At 39.5% G+C, this 19,275-nt stretch overlaps 1 protein-coding gene across 3 annotated transcripts in view; it reads left to right on the top strand.

The window, feature by feature from the left end:
• NT5C2 (5'-nucleotidase, cytosolic II) overlaps positions 1-18,451 on the top strand; it is a 395,416-nt gene extending 376,965 nt beyond the window's left edge. For all 3 annotated transcript variants that reach the window (XM_086922715.1, XM_086922713.1, XM_086922714.1), the window contains one exon: positions 15,077-18,451. In XM_086922715.1, the coding sequence (XP_086778841.1) occupies positions 15,077-15,322 (246 nt within the window). In that variant the 3' untranslated portion in view covers positions 15,323-18,451. The remainder of the gene's footprint in view (positions 1-15,076) is intronic.
• The last annotated feature ends 824 nt before the right edge of the window (positions 18,452-19,275 follow it).

The raw sequence follows: 19,275 nt of genomic DNA, 5'->3' as shown, positions 1-19,275 counted from the left end.
CTTCTTTGGAAACTCCGGCCCTCTATACCCAAGGGTTTCCTGTTGCTACATAGTGGTCCCATACCATACATTTAATTTCGCAAATACGTAGACTGGCTGCGTGGATTGCTCACTCTTAATTCCTAGTGGGTTTAGATTGCCTAAATAGCATCAATCTACAATGTATCCCAAGTGGGTAAGTTCGCCTAAATAGCATCAATCCGCATTGTATCAGTATAATTTACATATTTGTTACAGGAGATTTATACTATAATTAGCTACCTTACTTGGTGTTCTGGCAGGACCAAGATTTCATTAGATTTCAAAGAGATTTATTTTGGCGATGCGTTTCACCTGAACTCGGGCCTCGTCACGGCAAATCCATAGCACAACGAGCCTCCATCGAGAGACCCAGCACATTGTGGGGGCCGTCTGAGAATCACTTGCCCATATTGGAGTGGTGCATATCACAGCTTACACAGGTATTTCCGAGCCGAACATTGACATTGGAATGATAAAGAAATTACAAAAGAAATACGGTGCCGAATTGTTTGTGATTCACGTTTCGTCTACTTCACGTGCACCCCCCCTTTTTGATTGAAGCACTGGATACCTCTACCAATAAGCCTATACCTTTGCTTATCCATTCTAGGAAATCACTGTTATTTCGGTGAACCTCTGTATTTGCCCTGAGGAAGCCCATAACTGGCGAAACGCATTGGCTGTTTGTTCGATCATCTTGTACTAAGAATACTGGATGTCTGTTTTATCATCTTGTACCAAGAATACTCAAAAGGATACATTAAAAGGATTTTTTTCGCATCATTGAAGGACATTTGTTTCGTCTTGGTGTATTGCAGCACTGTATAATTACTCTTATTGTTGCCTCTCTACTTGCTTGTTGTTTATTTATATGTTCATGGTCCCGTGGCAGTGGACTAGAGAAGTGGGCAGCATTTGTAGAGCAACCTATTGTGATTCCTGTGTATAGTGTGGTGGTGCAACTAGCAATTCCCTACTGCCATATTTTGATGTTTTGCTCTTTTAAATCAAAAACAAGGGGCTGACAAACCATAAACATGAAAGACAAATGTAGTAGTATTTCAGTAAGCTTAGGAAAAAAATAGCACTTGAAAAGAAAAATTCCTTTCCGTAATTCCCCATGCATATAAAACATATATATATATATTCACTGACAAAACCATAGGTTTCACACCAGTTATAGTTAGCAGGAAATTTTACTGACATAAAACCATTGAAATTCCCACGTTATAGTTAGTTGGACTCACTATAACTTGCGCGCCTGCAATGCACTGCTGATGACATCACATATTACATCACTCATGACATGGTCAGTGACATCACTCATGACATCACTGATGACACCATCCAGTGAATGTGTGTCTTTCTGAAAAATAAATGTGTTTTATATATATATTTGTAAAGGTCGATGGAAGAATAAATGTTTAAATAAGTATGTAAATGGATGATTTTTAAAAAAAAATTGGTTGGTTAACTGGCTTATTAAGTGTATCTTAGTGAATACATATATTAGCGAGTATTGTTTAAATATTTAAATGTTTGTATCAGTGTTTCTCTTTGTGTATAAGTGGCTGTAGGGGTTGGTGACTGACTCACTGTTTGTATGTGTTTTGAAGACAGCATATGTGCAGGACTGTATGGGTGGATGAGTGTGTATATGTGTGTGTTAGTGAGTGAATGACTGTCTCACTAGTGTCTTCATTAGTAACGACATATGTTTTAATCTAGTATATGTGAGTATTGATGTATATAAGTGAGTATAGTATATATAGTGAGAGATTGTAGGAGTTCCTGTTTAAATAAGTATGTGTTTCTATAAGTGATTGTTTAAGAGAGTAAGTATGTGTAAGTTTCCTTAGAAGTAAGGTGGTAGTGTGTGTATAAATGTATATGCAAATAAATGGATGTTCAATAGTTTATTTGCATGTGTGAGTATGTGTGTGAGTAACTTTTGGATGACTGCTGATGTGTAACAGGATGTATAGGTGTATCACTACATATGATGAGTGAGTATATATATGAGTGACTATATAGAACTGTTGGTGAATGAGTGGCTGTGTATATAGATGGTGGAATTACTGAATTGGTTGTTGTTACTGGTTTGGGTACCTCCATTTTTTTGAAAATGTTTGTTTCTATTTATGAATATGTGTTTCAAGCGTTACATTACACTGAAATTAGGTCTGTCACTCTGTCACAAGGATGGTGTCATCAGTGATGTCATGAGTGATGTCACTGACCATGTCATGAGTGATGTAATATGTGATGTCATCAGCAGTGCATTGCAGGCGCGCAAGTTATAGTGAGTCCAACTAACTATAACGTGGGAATTTCAATGGTTTTATGTCAGTAAAATTTCCTGCTAACTATAACTGGTGTGAAACCTATGGTTTTGTCAGTGAATTTAATAGGTTTTTTAAATGCTAATTCCGAACTATAACTGGTGTGAAACCTATGGTTTTTTCAGTGAATTTCAAAGGTTTTTTAAATGCGAATTCCTAACTATAACTGGTGTGAAACCTATGGTTTTTTCAGTGAATTTCAAAGGTTTTTTTAATGCTAATTCCTAACTATATAAGACCTGAAAGCCCACCAGGAATCTCCAGTATGCGCCAGGGGACTGCATTGCAGAGAGGTGTAATGAAGCCACAACCCTTTTTACACCTCTCTGCAACGCAACCCCCGTGCATGTTTAAAGAGGGGGAACTAATTCCCCTTGCATACTGGGGGCCCCTGGGGGCCAATTAGCCCACCTGGAACCTCCAGTATGCGCCAGGGGCTGCATTGCAGAGGTGTAATGAGACTATGCCCCTTGTTACACCTCTCTGCAACGCAGCCCACTGCCGCGTTTGCAGAGGGGGAACTAATTCCCCTTGCATACTGGGGGTCCCTGGGGTCAACTAGTCCACCAGGAGCCTCCAGTATGCGCGAGGGAGCTGCATTGCAGAGAAGTGTAATGAGGCCACACCCTTGTTACACCTCTCTGCAATGCAGGCCACTGGCGCGTTTGCAGAGGGGGGACTAATTCCCCTTGCATACTGGGGGTCCCTGGATCATATCTGCCCAAACACCGATATTCCGAACGATTGTAAATGACTTTTCTTGAGAAACATTTGGATTTGGATTATCATGTCCTATACTTTGGAATTTTTGAAAGACTGACTTTGAGGATGCTATAAATTACTCAAGTCTGCCCGAATTGTGTGGGTAAAATTGATACCTAGTCACTTTGAATAAGAATATACTTATGTCTCGTCTAACATTTGGAAGAAATATCTAGTTATATGACAACTGGATACCGACATAACTTGAAGGAAATAAGAACGCCCTGAAGAAGTTCTGTTGTACAGAACGAAACCTTTCGGCTGGCTGTGGTACATAAACTTAAGGAAAATAAAAGCATTTGAATATACACCAAGATTCAGCGCTTCAATAAGGACTCTAAGTGATATGATTTGATTGGACTCATTGTGAAAGTGGTGCTGTGCCAAACTTTGGAATATTCTCCACTACTCTCTACTACTTACTCTCTCCGACTCCACTACTCTCAAATACTCACTGTCTACTACTCATTCTCTACTACTCTACTACTCTCTACTACTCTCTCTCTACTACTCACTATCTACTACTCTCTACTACTCACTCTCTACTACTCTCTCCCTACTACTCACTCTTTACTACTCACTACTACTCTCTACTACTCACTCTCTACTTCTCACTCTCTACTACTCTCTACTACTCACTCTCTACTACTCTCTCTCTACTAGTCTCTACTACTCACTCTACTACTCACTCTCTACTACTCACTACTATTCTCTCTGCTACTCATTCTCTACTACTCTCTACTACTCACTCTCTACTACTCACTCTCTACTACTCACTCTTTACTACTCTCTACTACTCACTTTCTACTGCTCTCTACTACTCACTCTACTACTTACTCTCTACTACTCTCTACTACTCACTCTCTACTACTCACTCTCTACTACTCTCTACTACTCACTCTACTATTCACTCTACTACTCTCTACTACTCACTCTCTGCTACTCTCTCTACTGCTCTCTACTACTCTCTACTACTCACTCTCTACTCTCTATTACTCACTCTCTACTCTCTACCTCTCTACCTCTCTCTTCTTCTCTCTCTACTAATCTCTACCTCTCTACCGCTACCTCTCTACCTCTCTACCTCTCTACCTCTACACCTCTACCTCTCTACCTCTCTCTACACGCACACATATACACATATATGCATATATATATGCATATGCATTTATATATGTATGTGTATGTATAAAAAAACAACAAAACATTTTTTTTTAAACAGCTACTTATAAAACTGTCATTCTTTTTCCCCATGGTACACTCCCCGGTACGCGCACCGGTGCGCGCACCGGTGCGCGTACCGGGCGCTCCCCCCGCAAAAATCAAAAAAAAAATTATTTTTTTTTTGCCCTGCGGGGCCCTTTTATGGCCCCCACATCAAACCTAGGGGGTCAAGGGGGGGTCTACTCTGCCCCCTTATGGTCATTTCCCTCTTTGTTTTGGCCACCTCTTGTGTCTCGATTTTACCGAGACACAAGATGGCGGCCGCTCCGGACTGTTTAGAATGTTTACAGACACCCGAGAGCCAATCAGCTTTCCTCACGCAAGTCGCGTGGCGCGCACGGTACGCGCACCGGTGCGCGTACCGGTGCGCTGCTATAGATATATATATTTTTTTGAACCTAAATTACTCAAAATCCAGTGGAGCACATATCTTGAGACATAGCAAAGGCACATCGGGCTACCAGTCCCTACAATTTTGCCAAGTTTGGTGGAAATCCATTCAGCCGTTCGGGCTAAAAGTGAAATCGACCGCCCTATGGAAATTAACATGGGGAAAACGCGTTTTGGGACCCCCCTTTTATCTTGGCCCCCGCTTGACGAATCCCCCCCAAACTTTCAGGGAAGGACCGGGGCGCCGCGAGGCCATTTTCAGGAAATTTTCAGGCAGATTCGTCAACCGGTGCCAAAGTTATTCCAAATAGAATTTTGAGATTTAACATAGAAAAAAATCCTAACTATAACTACCTACTGGCGACCGCCAGTAGGTATATATATATATATATATATATATATATATATATATATATATATATATATATATATATATATATATATATATATATATATATATATATATATATATATATCCTACTGGCGGTCGCCAGTAGGTAGTTATAGTTAGGATTATTTTCAATACAAAATCTCAACATTCTATTGTGAATAACTTTGGCGCCGGTTGAGGAATCTGCCTGAAAATTTCCTCAAATTTGCCTCGCGGTGCTCCGCTCCTTCCCTGAAAGTTTGGGGGGGATTCGTCAAGCGGGGGCCGAGATAAAAGGGGGGTCCCAAAACGTGTTTTCCCATGTTAATTTCCATAGGGCGGTCGACCTCACTTTTAGCCCGAACGGCTGAATGGATTTCCACCAAACTTGGCAAAATTGTAGGGACTGGTAGCCCGATGTGCCTTTGCTATGTCTCAAGATATGTGCTCCAGTGGATTTTGAGTAATTTAGGTTCAAAAAAATATATATATCTATAAGCGCTCCCCGGTACGCGCAACGGGGCGCTCGGGTGTCTGTCAACATTCCAAACAGTCTGGAGCAGCCGCCATCTTGTGTCTCGGTAGGATAGAGACACAAGAGGTGGCAAAAACAAAGGGGGAAATGACCATAAGGGGGCAGAGTAGACCCCCCCCTGATCCCCTAGGTTTGATGTGGGGGCTATAAAAGGGCCCCGCGGGGCAAAAAAAAATTTTTTTTTTTATTTGCGCGGGGGGAGAGCCCGGTACGCGCACTGCGGAGCGTACCGGGAAGCGTTCCATGGGGAAAAAAGAATGATAGAGTTTTTAAAAAATGTAGCCTTTTTTTATAAATTGGAGGTAGTTCTAAAAAGAACTGTTTTTTTTCTTCTTTTTGTTTTATATTTTTTTAATGTTTTTTGAACATTTTGTACTTTTTTTGGCTTTTATGAACTATTTTATATTTTTTTTGTTATTTTTATGGGGTGAAACAAAAAACAGGGAATTGAAAATGGCTCAACTGGAGCAAAAAAAATCAGGAAAAAATTAGGGTTTTTTGGGCCAATTGTGGTTGTCACCAGCAAGGAGGATGAGCTTTATGCACTGCTCACCATAGGAGATGGTCTTACCACAAAAAATACATGTGATCCTGAATCCACCAAACCGTGGTTGTATGCAAGGGATTGTCTCCCTTGTCTCTGGTCCCGATGGAGTGGGTTGTTTTCGTTTGGAGGTGCTGGGTGTAGATTGGGGAGGGTTGCTGGCCAGTTCTCTCACCTCTGTGGCAGCATAGTTGTTCGGATGCTTGCGCTGCATGTGCCTAATCATGGTATTATTACCAAAAGAATATTTTTTGTTGGGGTTCCCCCTTGACAGTTCAATGCCACAGATTTGGCAAGTCACCTTGGGCGCATTGACTTTCTTCTTGCCCTCTGGGATAGAAAAAAACTCCCATACAATGTGCTGCCTTGGCTTGTTTGGGGTATTGTCTTCTGGCAGCCACCTTCTCCCCTCCTCCTCCTCCTCTTCTTCTTGAACACCAATGTAATGTTGTGGTGGTCCTCCTGGTGGTGGTGGTGGTGGTGGTGCAGATGCTCCAGCTGCTGCTGCTACTGTAGCCATTTTAAAGTACAAAATATTTCTTTTAGATCTCCAAACAGATCTTCCTCAGTCAAAGAACAAAGTCAGAATAAGGAAAAAAGGTGGGGTCTTTCATCATTTGGAAAAAAAAACTGTCCTGAACCAATGAAAAGTGTTATTTACAGGTCACATGACCTGGGCTTTCATCATTTAGAAACCAAAACTGTTCTGCACCAATAAAAAGTGTTATTTTTAGGTCACATGACCCGACGCGCTTACACGACGCGCGCCACGGGTCGCCTGTCTCCCTGGAAAGGGTTTATTACAAAAAAATACAAAGCACATAATAAGAAATTATGCATAGAGTTAATTTACTTCTAATAGCTACCTTCAAAATTTACAAAGTAAATCTGGCGCCAACATTTTCTGTTTAAAGTAAAATTCAAAGGAATAGAAAACAATTAATGGAACATCATTTCTGATCAGGCTAATAACAGGGCATTATCTGCATCAACTAGACTGGGGTCAGGTGTCCCATTACCACCAAAGCAATCCCCATTGATGCATTTAAGTACTACATCCAAATCATTAATAAATATCTTTAAAAAAGTGAAAGCTAATAAGCAACCCTGTTTGACACGATTGTCTACTGGAAATGGATCGGCAGTCTCCCAGAGGATCCATAATGGACCGATACCATGATTCCCAGATAAAGAGAGGACATTGACTCAATTAAGCCTCCATCAATGAGCCTGTGCCTTTTTTAATTTTCAATAGAATGAGCACACAAAATCCTCGGAACCAAATATTCCTTAATGTTTCTCTGGATTTGATTCCAGGAATGCTAGACATCATGGGATTTGTGAAAGCTGAAGCAAATAAATATAGGTAATAAACATTAATAGACCAACATCTTAAATATCAGTTAAAGATTACAGTTGTGCTAAAAGTACCTAAAACTTTCAAAACTTTCATAACTACTTCCAGCAGTGACCCCACAAATGTTATAAAATAATTCCTTATCTGAAGTTGTCTGAACGTTTAAGTTTGCAACCTTATTCTGCAAATTTGTATGCAACTACTCAATTGAAGCATCTTACAAAAAGTGTGAACCTGCTTCCCATACCTTTTGGAAGTATCTGCCTTTTGAGTATCCTCGAATACTTTTCCAAAGCAAATATAATTTGTTTTCACTTTTAGTGAGAAAAGACATACAGCCTGATTCATCATAGTGAAGTTTTGCGAGTCTGAAATAGCGATTGATAATGAATCGCTATTCCAGACTCGCAAAACGGGATTCATGTAGGAATCGCAATATTTTTTGTGATTCCTACAGGTTCCTTATTTGCGATTAGCAATTAGCTAATCGCAAATAAGGAATAACTCCCCATTCAGTCATTCCTTATTTGCGATTAGCAATTAGCTAATCGCAAATGAGATTGCGATTTCAAGGGTGCAGGGGTGTCCAAAGGACACCCTGTAACACCCCTGAAATGTAAATTCACACAGATGTTACACACACACATGTCCAAAGGACATGTGTGTGTGTGTAACATGAAACTTAGAAAAATGCATTTAAATGCATTTTTCTAAGTTTTCGCTATTTACCACGAGGTTTGACCTCGCGGTAAATAGCGGCCCAAAATTGCGAATTCGCAATTTTTTAATGTTTCATGAATAGCATTTAAGGAATCTCTAATAGAGATTCCTTAAATGCTAATCCTCGCAAATTTGCGAATTCCTTATTAGCGAATTTTGCATTTGGGATGATGAATCCCAAATGCAAAAATTGCACTCGCAAAGGGCCAGATTCTCAGAATCTGGCCCTTTGCGAGCGCAATTTCGCTCGATGAATCAGGCTGATATTTTGTTATTTAATGTATGCTATTACTTGACACCGAAAAGGCTTTTGATCTGGTGGCATGGGATTAGCTGTGGCTGTACTAAGATGGAATAAGTTTGGCCCTGCCTTTTTAAGAGCGGCACAAGCACTGTTTAGAAATCCAGTAGCCAGACTGCAAATAGAGGGGACGGAATCAGAGGCTTTCTCTATAATGAGAGGATAAAGGCAGGGGTGCCCTTGCTCGCCCCTACCTTTCGCCCCCAACAATCGACCCTTTAATTAGGAGGCTTGTTGAAGATTTGCTAATTGTTACGTTGGTTGCACATGGTCTTAGTATCTGCCTACACAGATGATATTGCACTGGTCACACCTGAACCTGGAATAGTATTCAGGGAATCAGAGGGCAAAGCAGCAAGGTTTGGCAAGGTTTCTGGGTATCTTTCAAACGAAAATAAAAGTGAGATTGTGGCTAATGAGTGGGTACAATTCTTGGCCAAATACAGAACAGAGCAGGCTGTATACTTGGGAGCAGATATAATCTTACCCCTAGATGCATCAACGTTGTCATTTGCGATTCCTTATTTGCGAAAAATAAGGAATCGCAAATAAGGAATCGCAAATGGCAATGCATCATTAATTTCGCTATTTTATTGAGATTCGGTAAAAATCGCAATTTTTACCGAATCCCAATAAAATTGCGAGTTCCAAATAGCGAATTCGCAATTCCCATTCATTCCTATGGGCTGAAATGCCCATAGGAATGAATGGGAATTGCGAATTCGCAATTTGAAATCGGAATGCATCAAAGCCTTTCAAGGGTGGAGAGGGGGGTCCAAAGGACCCCCCCCCCTGCACCCATGAAATGCACTTTTACATGTGAGTTACATACACACATGTCCTAAGGACATGTGTGTCTGTAACTTAGAAGTTTAAAAAATGCATTTTTATGCGTTTTTAAACATTTTTGCAAATTACCACGAGGTTCAACTTCGTGGTAATTTGCATTTGCAATTTGTAAAATCGCAAATGTTTTGAGGATGATGCATTGCATTTAAGGAATCGCAAATTTGCGATTCCTTAAAAGCAATCGCATTTTTGGAACTCGCAAAAAATAGCGATTTTCCAAAAATGCTTGATGCATCCCAGAAACCAATTTAGGAAGTGCAAAAGGCCGATTTCTGCGAATCGCACCGTTTGCACTTCCTAAAAAGGTTGATGCATCTGGGCAAAAGTTCTTTAGAATACATAGAGGAACTCCCAACGGATAAATAATTAACATATCTCAATAGTGGGGCGATACAGTGTAATCAAGGTGCTTTTTCTACCCAGGGTACTTCATTTTTTCAGGGCCATCCCTTTGGATTTTGAAAGTTGCTGGTTCAAGCTGCGGAGGCAGTTGTTTATGGTCATATGCTAGAGCCAGAAAGGCCCTCAAATACTTAATGCAAGCTAGGGCAAGGCAGGTGGGCAGCACCTAATTTTAGGTTTTATTACAGGGCATTCCCTCTGCAATATAAGAAGACTTTAAATATAGGAAAGCAGTCGGGTGATCAATTGGGGAAGTACCTTACCCCTATATACAACCTTTTGATGGGAGAAGAGGCGAATGCATGTGTTTTTAAGAGTAGTGGAACCTAGCTACTTTAAAAAGGTTAAATTTAAAGCAATACAATCTGCATTAATGATATGGTCTCAGGTTAGGCGTAAATTGGGCGAAATACTACACTTTCCTGTGGAGAGCAGAGGTCCTTCTAGCCATCTTTCATGATAACTATTGCAGCAAATGGGAACGATGTGGCATAGGGACATTTTTAGACTTTTTTCATTTTAATCAATTGAAATCTTTTGATGAGAGATGCAAGGGGATTTTGGACATGAAAGGTGTTTTTTTTTAAGTTTCTCCAGGTTAGAGATTTTTTGTTAAAATGCCCCAGAGGAATAGCATCGGGGAGACAATTCCCGTGATAGAGCAGCTCGGCAAATTAGCAGAATGTAGGATTAGTCAGATTTATCAACATTTAATGAAGCTTATGCAGGACGATTTGGCAAAAAATTCAGACAACTGGAGTCAGCATAGGCATCAACGAAGCACAATTTCATGAGTGATTGGAAATAGGCCAGTTGGTATTATTATCTGCACATTATATACAGGCTCAACAGTATAAGACGCATTTAAACCTTTACTATACCCCTGCAAAAATAGCTAGCTAGGATAGAAGGGTTGGTACAACTTGCCCGTGATGCAGTAGCCAAAATGAAGATCTGGCCCATATATTTAGCAATTGTGCTAAGTTGGAGGGGCTTAAACGGGATCATTGGGTTTTTAGAGGATGTTTTACACATATGGATACACTTTTCACCCCAGCTCAACCTATTGGGTATAGACAATCAAGAGGTAGCCTGCCAGTTCCAATATTGTGTATATGTGGCTATGACAGTAGCTCAGATCTGTATTGTTCCAGACTGGTTCAGACAAGATCCTCCACTTAAGTCAATGGTTGGCCAGACTGATCTCCATTTTCCATCTGGAGAGCAACTTGTATGCGCATACGGGTAGGGCTGCGACAAACATGTCTTGGAATGGTTGGAAAATGGTCTAGAGAAAGCCAGGGCATGAATTTATGAGAGCGTGGAAGTCTCTTTTGCCAATATTTTCTAAATCTTGATAAAGTATGGGCTGTATCATGACTGACGAGATATGCTATCTATAATGAAATCCACTCCGGTGTATTTTTCCTGACTAATTGTTGATATTGCTCGAGTTGTTTGTCTATAAGCTAAATATTAATATAATTATTTTTGATGTTTTTGTTTATTACATGAAATGGAACGTAAGGTGTGATGAATTGTTTATATTTTGTTTGTTTTTTCTCCTTTTGAATGTTTTTTATTCCCTTTTGCATCAATTATGCTTGGGAATTGTTATTGTACCTCTTGTTTGCAAATGGGTGACAACTTCAATAGAAAGAACAAAACAAAAAGACAATTGAGTCTTAAAAATAATTCAGGAAGGCTACAACATTTAATTCAAGGCTACGCCTCAAACCATTCCATCGAAAAAAGCCCCTCAACATCACCTACTTCACCTTCAAGCAGAAGTAACATCTTTACTCCAAAAACAAGCAATAGGACCGGTTCCTTTCTCAAAGCAAGAGAAAGGATTTTATTCAAAATATTTTTTGTTCCCCGGACAGGCCTAAAGCAGGGCCGGACTGAGAACCAAAACCGGCCCTGGCAAAGTGCTCGGCCGGCCCCCTGGGGGTGCGACCGAGCTCTTTGCTGGGGTCGGTTTTTGGCCGATTTTGTTATGCTGCAAAAACGGCCCTGTAACAAAAACACCCCCAGGGCCCAAAACCGGCCCCCACCCTTGCGGCGCACCGGGGGATTGCCCGGTGCCCGCAACGGCCAGTTAGTCTGGCCTAAAGAAAGAGTTCAAACCCATTGTCAATTTGAGACAAGCCAACAAATTCATCAAGAAAGAGAAATTCAGAATGCTCTCTCTCCATCAGATTTATCAACAACTAATGAAGGGAGACTGGAAGTGCTCTGTGGATGCTTACGTCCACATCTCAATAGTAAACAAGCATTGGCAAAACCAGTAGGCCTCTGCAACCCGAAAGCTACTGGTGTTGTCATTCTTTTATCCACGTTGTATAGCAGCACAGCTGCTTTTCATCATGGCTGAAAGTCATGGAATAAAAGCACTATGACTCAGTCTGGGCTGCCCGCGTCATAGCACTATTTAACCCATAGCTGAGGCCTATTGACTTTGCCAATGCTTGTTGTGTCTAGATTTGAAAAGGGTTGACTTATAAATGATCCTTGCAAAATTAAAACACTATGCCATCTGCCTCTAGGCTAGTGCTCATCATTTTAGTCGCTCGCTGTTTGCTTTCCTCAGTCATGCATTTGTCTTTCCTGATAAGGGTGTTTTGGACGTTGCTTTCAATGTCTTTCCCGATGCGCGTTTGGCAAGCAGAGCAGGTACAGGGTTTATTGCATTAAATGAGGATGTTTTTCTTTAACCCATTCGAATGTAATTGGGATAAGCTCTTGCCCAGGTTTGGCTCTGACTGTCTCTTTCGCCTCCTCTGCCTTATCAAAAGGAATCACTTCCGCTATGTGGATCTTCGGTGTACTGTCACAGAGTTTGGTAAAATGAATTTTGAAAGATGCCCGGTATCTAGCATGTTGTTCTTGTTTGCTGTGAATTAAGTATGGTGAATCTGCACTTTATTGGTAAGAAAAAGGTAAAAACAGAAAAATCGGATAAATGTTGTCAATGCACACCACTTAACAACACTACATACTATTTTACACATTTATACATACATTTTTGTCTACCTTTTTGCACTGAAAGTGCTTCATTGTACAAGTCGCTGTATTCGATGCACAACTGAGCTAGTGAAAACACAAGCACTTATATAGAGTACTCAAACACATAGAAAAAAGTCGCTCCTAAAATGGAAGCAGTGGATGGACACAAGTACTTGGTCTATGCTCTGGGGAAGGGTTAAATACAAGAAGAGGCATGATGCATGCATGCCATGGATAAATGGGGCGAAGGATAAGGATATGAGCGCTTCAATGGAGCAAGCAAATAATAAGCCTATGGGTGGGCTGAAGCCCACAGATTGAACACAACGCCGTGCATGCACTGTCCAGCCGAAACCTAAAAAGCACAAAGTTTCTCTTTTACCTTGCTGGAAAAACTTAATATCCAGACATAGTAGTACCATTTAGCCTCAAATATGCACCAATAACTTTCTCTAGGCAGTTCCCAGATTTAGGCCTTGAGCAGCTCCTTTATACGGAGCACCCTACATATTACCAACAGGCGGAATCTACTCACCTCAAATGTCTGGTTTACTAACAGAGTTTTTCAGCATAGGATTAGCAATCCTATGTTTAAATGCTCTGCTAGTAATGTAAGGTGCTCTGTGGATAAATGCGCTACTGTAAAAATGGCAAAAGGCTTTGTCGCTTTGTAGCACGCAGTGGATGGCTCTGTGCTAATCCTATGCTTATGAACTCTGCTAGAAAAGCATTTGAAGTGAGCAGATTCAGGATAGAGTGCTCCATATAAAGAAGCTGCTCAAGGCCTAAATCTGGACTTTACCCAGAGAAAGTTCTTGGTACATATTTGAGTCTGAATGGTACTACTATGTATTGGTATTGAGTGTTTTTCAACGAGGTAACAGAGAAACCTTGTGCTTTTTAGGTCTCGGCTAGACACGCATGCACTGTCTCGAAGAGACATGTTGCGTTCAATCTAAACTTGGAAACTACCCAGAGTTCCTTGTATAACTAGGAATTCAATTAAGTAACATTTCCTTTCTCGGCTCATAAAAATAATGAGGAATTATCAACGTTAGTAAATTTGAGAGCAAATAGAAGTGAAGTTTACCTTAAAAATGCATAGAAATTGACTTTAGTTTTAATATAATTAGCAGTGAATTATCTTTAGATGGACCTCAGTCATGAAGTACAAGATCCTTAGCAAAGCACTTATCATGTCTGTCCACCTTATTATTTTACTTGGGTTTGACATTGGGATTTTAAGTCAGTGGGCAACAGAATTCAAAACTCCAGTGCCTTAAATTAGGTATGTCTGTAAATAGATAATTATCCAGTATGCCTTAAAGGATGAATAGTTAAAGCTCTTGACTGAGTCCGTTTCCTACTATACAAACAGATGATGTGCAAAAAGAACATTTGTAGCAAGAAACAAGGGCCTAGATGTAGGTAATTATATTTTACCACTTCTTAAATACCCAATTTTACCGATTCGGTATTTACGAAGTGGTAAAATAGAGGGGGGGATGTAGGTATTACAGAATCGGTAAATACCGAATCGTTAAGATTCGGTATTTACCGATTCTGTAAATACCGATTCGGTAATGCCCATCGATTCCTATGGGCATTGAAACCCATAGGAATCAATGGGCATTACCGAATCGGTATTTACCGATTCGGTAAATACCGATTCCAGCAAGGGTGCAGGGGATGTCACTTTGACACCCTCTAGCACCCCAAATAGAGGCATGTGGCCATGTGGCACACAGACATGCCCTAAGGGCATGTCTGTCTGTCACATGGCATAGGTGTGCATGCACACATGTGCATTCACACCTGGATTCGGTATTTTACCACCCAATTGGATTGGGTGGTAAAATACCGATTCTGAAAGGCCTTTGGGACTCAGAAGAGTCCCACCTACATCTAGGAGTTACCGAATCGGTAAAAATACCGATTCAGTAAATTTACTGAATCGGTAAAATTGTCCCCCTGCATCCCAAAAACCCATTTACCAGTTGGTAACGGCCGAAATCGGTCGTTACCGGCCGGTAAATGGCCACCTACATCTGGCCCAAGGTGACTTGTAGGGCTTCTGAAAGGCAAACTAATAGGTGTCTAGAAGTGATCGAAAAAAGATATTGAAGCCATCCATCTATGTGTGTCCCTTTTTAGATACAAGAAAGCCTATTCCAGTCCCATACTTTGCAATTTATGTTTTCGTGGTTAGAACGTGAAACATTTGTGTAATAGTGGGTATGTTTTTTGCAGATGCCACATGAATCAACAGTGGAGCACATTCATGTTGACATCAATGAAAAGGAATCGCCTTTAGCAACACGCAACCGTAACTCTGTGGATTTCAAAGATTCTGATTATAAACGCCACCACCTGACCCGGTCTGTCAGTGAGATCAAACCACCCAACCTCTTTCCTTTGGCGCCACAAGAGATCACACACTGCCATGATGAGGATGATGATGAGGAGGAAGAAGAAGAGGAAGAAGAGGAAGAATAGATTTGAAAACTGTAAAGCTTCCTGGATGAAATGAACAGAAATTGGAGTGTTCTGTTTAAGTGGATTGCTTTGGGATGCCGAACTTTTCAAAGGCACATTTTGAAACTCCTAAAAACCCATAAATGTCTATGTTTTTATGTTCTCTTTCGCAAGCAGTTCATATTGTAACACAAATGCACAATTTGCATTGGAAAACATTTTAAAAGATTGATCATTTCATCTGGAATGCTTGTACAAGTATCCAATATAAATAATTCCATGAGGGCATGCAACAGATTGCATGTTTTTTTCTTCTTTTAATCAGTGCATTTCAATTAATTGATTTGAACTGAGTCTTGTGAGTATACTAGAATTTTATCTTTGGACATTTAGGTATGAGAGATTTGATAATTGTTCTAATCAAAAGGTAAACAGACAATATTGTTAAAAATGTTAGATTTTTTCAGTTTCAGCCATTAACATTTAAACTGTTTTGTTAATTATAACAAAAATTACACAACTACAGATGCTCCAAGGTAAAAATGAAAAACCCAGGTTGTTTAGGGCTTATTTTTCACAAGCTTGCTAAAGCACAAAATATTTGTAATGTAGCAAAGCAAAAGTAATCGTTTACAAATAGGTTCAGTGATTAAAACTTTTTTCGTCATTTTGATTTGTTTTAGTGAAGTATAAGTTTCAACAGACCACATATGAATCCCAAAGATTGAGTTCAAAATGCTCTGAAAAGAAACTTTTTTGTTTAGTGTTCGACGATTGCTGTAGTTGCAGAAACTTCTAATATTTTGTAATGCGTTCCATGAAGATTATCAGAAACCATTGCAAGTGATGCTGTATTACACAATGTAAATAATGTGGCCCTGTCTATTTAGTATAGCTGCTGGTTCTCAAGGACATATGTGGAACAAGCAAGCAAACACTCATTTTTGTTGGATCATGGGTGGGTGACTGTTATCAGGGCACAGTCAGTTCTCTTTCATTTGACTCTTCATCTGTCAGTATGCTGCAAGGTGCACTTTACATTTTATGCACTCTTTCTTGTTCTTATGCTAAGAGAACTCTTCTTTGTTAGCATGTCAATCTCAGACTTTAAACAGAAGGGACAAAGAACACAAATTCTGACTGCCGAATGGTGGTGCAAAATTAGGTTGGTTTAGGTTCTCCAGAGCGAGAATGGTAACATGTGCAACTAGTGGTATTGGTATTAACATACCAAGAACGCCTGCAGTTAGTAAAAAAAAATGCAATAGATTGCTAATAAATATTCTCAATTCAGCTAATACAATTACAAAACTGTTGGTGGTTGGCTATTTCCATTACTATTAAATGGACACAAATTCCATCGAACTTGTGGTAATAGATCTGTGTAGGAAATGTGACAAAAGAATGTGTAAAGTTCTCTGATATCAATATTATACTGTATATTACACCTAATACTTAACTGGTAAAATGGTTATTGACATAATTAACTTTGTAAGCAACAAGGAGCATACATTTGTTGTTAGAAATTCTTTCTAACAGTTTCTTCATTTTCTATGCAGGTTCCATTCCTGTAGTAGCCACACTAGCTTCAGTTCCGAAGAGAGAACACAAAGATTATGTATATTTACTCCTCAACATGTTCAAAGAGAATGTGTTGTAGTCCGGTGACATAAGTGGGTATTTACATCTGTTATTTGTATTTTTAATCCATCACACATTTTTTATGCCTCCTTTGATACTGTTTATACACATTCTCACATACACATACCTTGTGGACGCAGTAGAAACAACACCAGTAGATTTAGAGGATTTTAATATTTTATGGAGGCAGGTCTTTAGGAGCAGTCCCTAATGAAATGGAATATTCAAACTATAAGTGAAGGAACATAATTATGTTACTCTCAATTAGATCTGTCTTAAGTAAGTCCAGCATGGACCAGTGTTGTACGCCTCTGCATGGCACAGTAAGTACTGAATTTCCCTAAGTGGAACAACTTTTTTTTTATTTGAGATTATGAAGTAAGGGACCACCATGCTGGTCTCCAAAGTTTGCATCTAAAAATTTTACTTTGTATAACTGAGTTGTTCTTATCTATTGGATTGTTTATGCTGTACAGTCGCTGTTGAGATATCTAACATGACAGTCATGCCGTACTTAGTATGCATGTACCCAAACCTTAACGGAGTCTTGTGTTTTGCAGAGATGTACTATTTTCAGTTGCAATAGTCATTACTTCTGTACACTTTCTTAGGTGAAGTGTACTGCGATATACTCTAAATAGTGGCACTCTGCCACTATTTTCTTTTAACTAACGAAAATACAAAATTGCATGATTTCAAGAGTTCATTGATATATTTTTTAACCTCAGTGGATGATCAAAATACATGAAAATCCATGGTTTAAAAAATGTACCCAGATAGGATTACCCCACCAGTGCACAGTGCTTGTGTTCTCCCTTAAGTTTAGTTTTTTTGTAAAGCCAATTGTGTTATACTTTTCACCACCAGCTGCCTCGACTGTTTACCCGTTTATTAGAAGAAATGTCTTGAATTGCCGTTCAAGATGGGAAAACAGATAGTGTGATTTCAGTTTCATGTTTGCCAACAATCAGTATCTCATGTTAGAGAGTTTGTTCTAATTGCAAGTACATTGTGAAACAAATTATGCAACACTGCCGCAACTGGTATCCCAAAAAAAAGCAGCAAGATATAATCCTGTTTCTGTAGGAAATACCACATCCCTGCAGTTGATAGAAGCTAAATATTCTCTTTAATGTTTTACTTGTTTATTTCATTTTAGCTACACAACACAAGCGTTACTTCTGGTGCATATGTCTTTAAACTGCATTGTGTCTGAATGCATGTTGAAATTGTTACATTGGTTTCAGAGGATATTTTTATTATGTATATACTGTGATCATAGCTTCCTGTAGAAATAGATTTTTACAGAGACCAGCTACTTCAAATGTAAATAACACCATGTAACCTAAACCTGTATGACTGTGCCAGTATTTGTTAAAATATTGGTTACTAACAAAATGTTTTCTACAAAAATAGTAAACTCATTTAAATGTTGCTTCTGAATTTCATTCAGCCCAGCGCATGGGACCGCGTAATGTGCCCTAAAATAAACTTGGTTTGAAAGAAAAATGGAGGCCAATGCATATAACTCATTTGAGACAGAAAACCGGATCTCCTTTCTTAGATGTTATGCTGAGAAACGTGTAATAGTATAAAAAGCACATTTCTCAGCTTTAAACAGCACAAAATTGAAGAATGGAATAGTGTTTGCGTATCTGCTGGTATTCTTTGAGTTGAGCCTTATCCATTATTTTTTGGTGTTTAGAAAAGTACAACGGGACTCTTTATAGTATTCATTTGGCACAAAAATAGTTTATTGTTATTTAGTGAACATCTGTAGTGGGAAAATCCATCCCTCTAGAGTTGTTTATACCTTTGCTGTAGTTGATTTTAACAGTTCAGTGCTTTATGTTGACGTTTTATTGCATTGATACTAGTTTCAGTACATCAAATAAATGCATTCTAAAAAAGAATATTGACTCCATTGTATTTTTATGTCAAGATTGCTTAGTCTTGATTTAGTGAAAACAATTATGTTTATGAACCTTTACAGTTAAACGCCATACTCTAAAATGCATAGATTTTTGCAAATAACTACAGAAATCTAAAATAGGAAAACTGATCAGATGCAGTCACAGGACAGTATTGTAAGGGGAAATGCAGGGAAGAGAGGAACCAAATAGGATCAGAGCCAGGGTGAGTACCTTTGACAAATGTGTGACTATAAAGTCCAACCACCTCTTTAACCCCATGAACAAGTCGGTGGTACACGCGGGTCAACAGTGTTCACCCACTATTTTCACAGGGTGGACGCCGTCCATCCTGCCAAGAAGTTGGGCCCCATTGAAAGATATGCTGAATTTGTCCCGGTGTAATTTGCAAACACCAGGACA

The sequence above is a fragment of the Lissotriton vulgaris genome, chromosome 5, assembly GCF_964263255.1.
Source record: "Lissotriton vulgaris chromosome 5, aLisVul1.2, whole genome shotgun sequence".
In the NCBI taxonomy this organism is placed as follows: Eukaryota; Metazoa; Chordata; class Amphibia; order Caudata; family Salamandridae; genus Lissotriton; species Lissotriton vulgaris.
The sequence above is the reverse complement of the archived record's forward strand: the minus strand, read 5'-3'. Positions and strand labels throughout refer to the sequence as shown.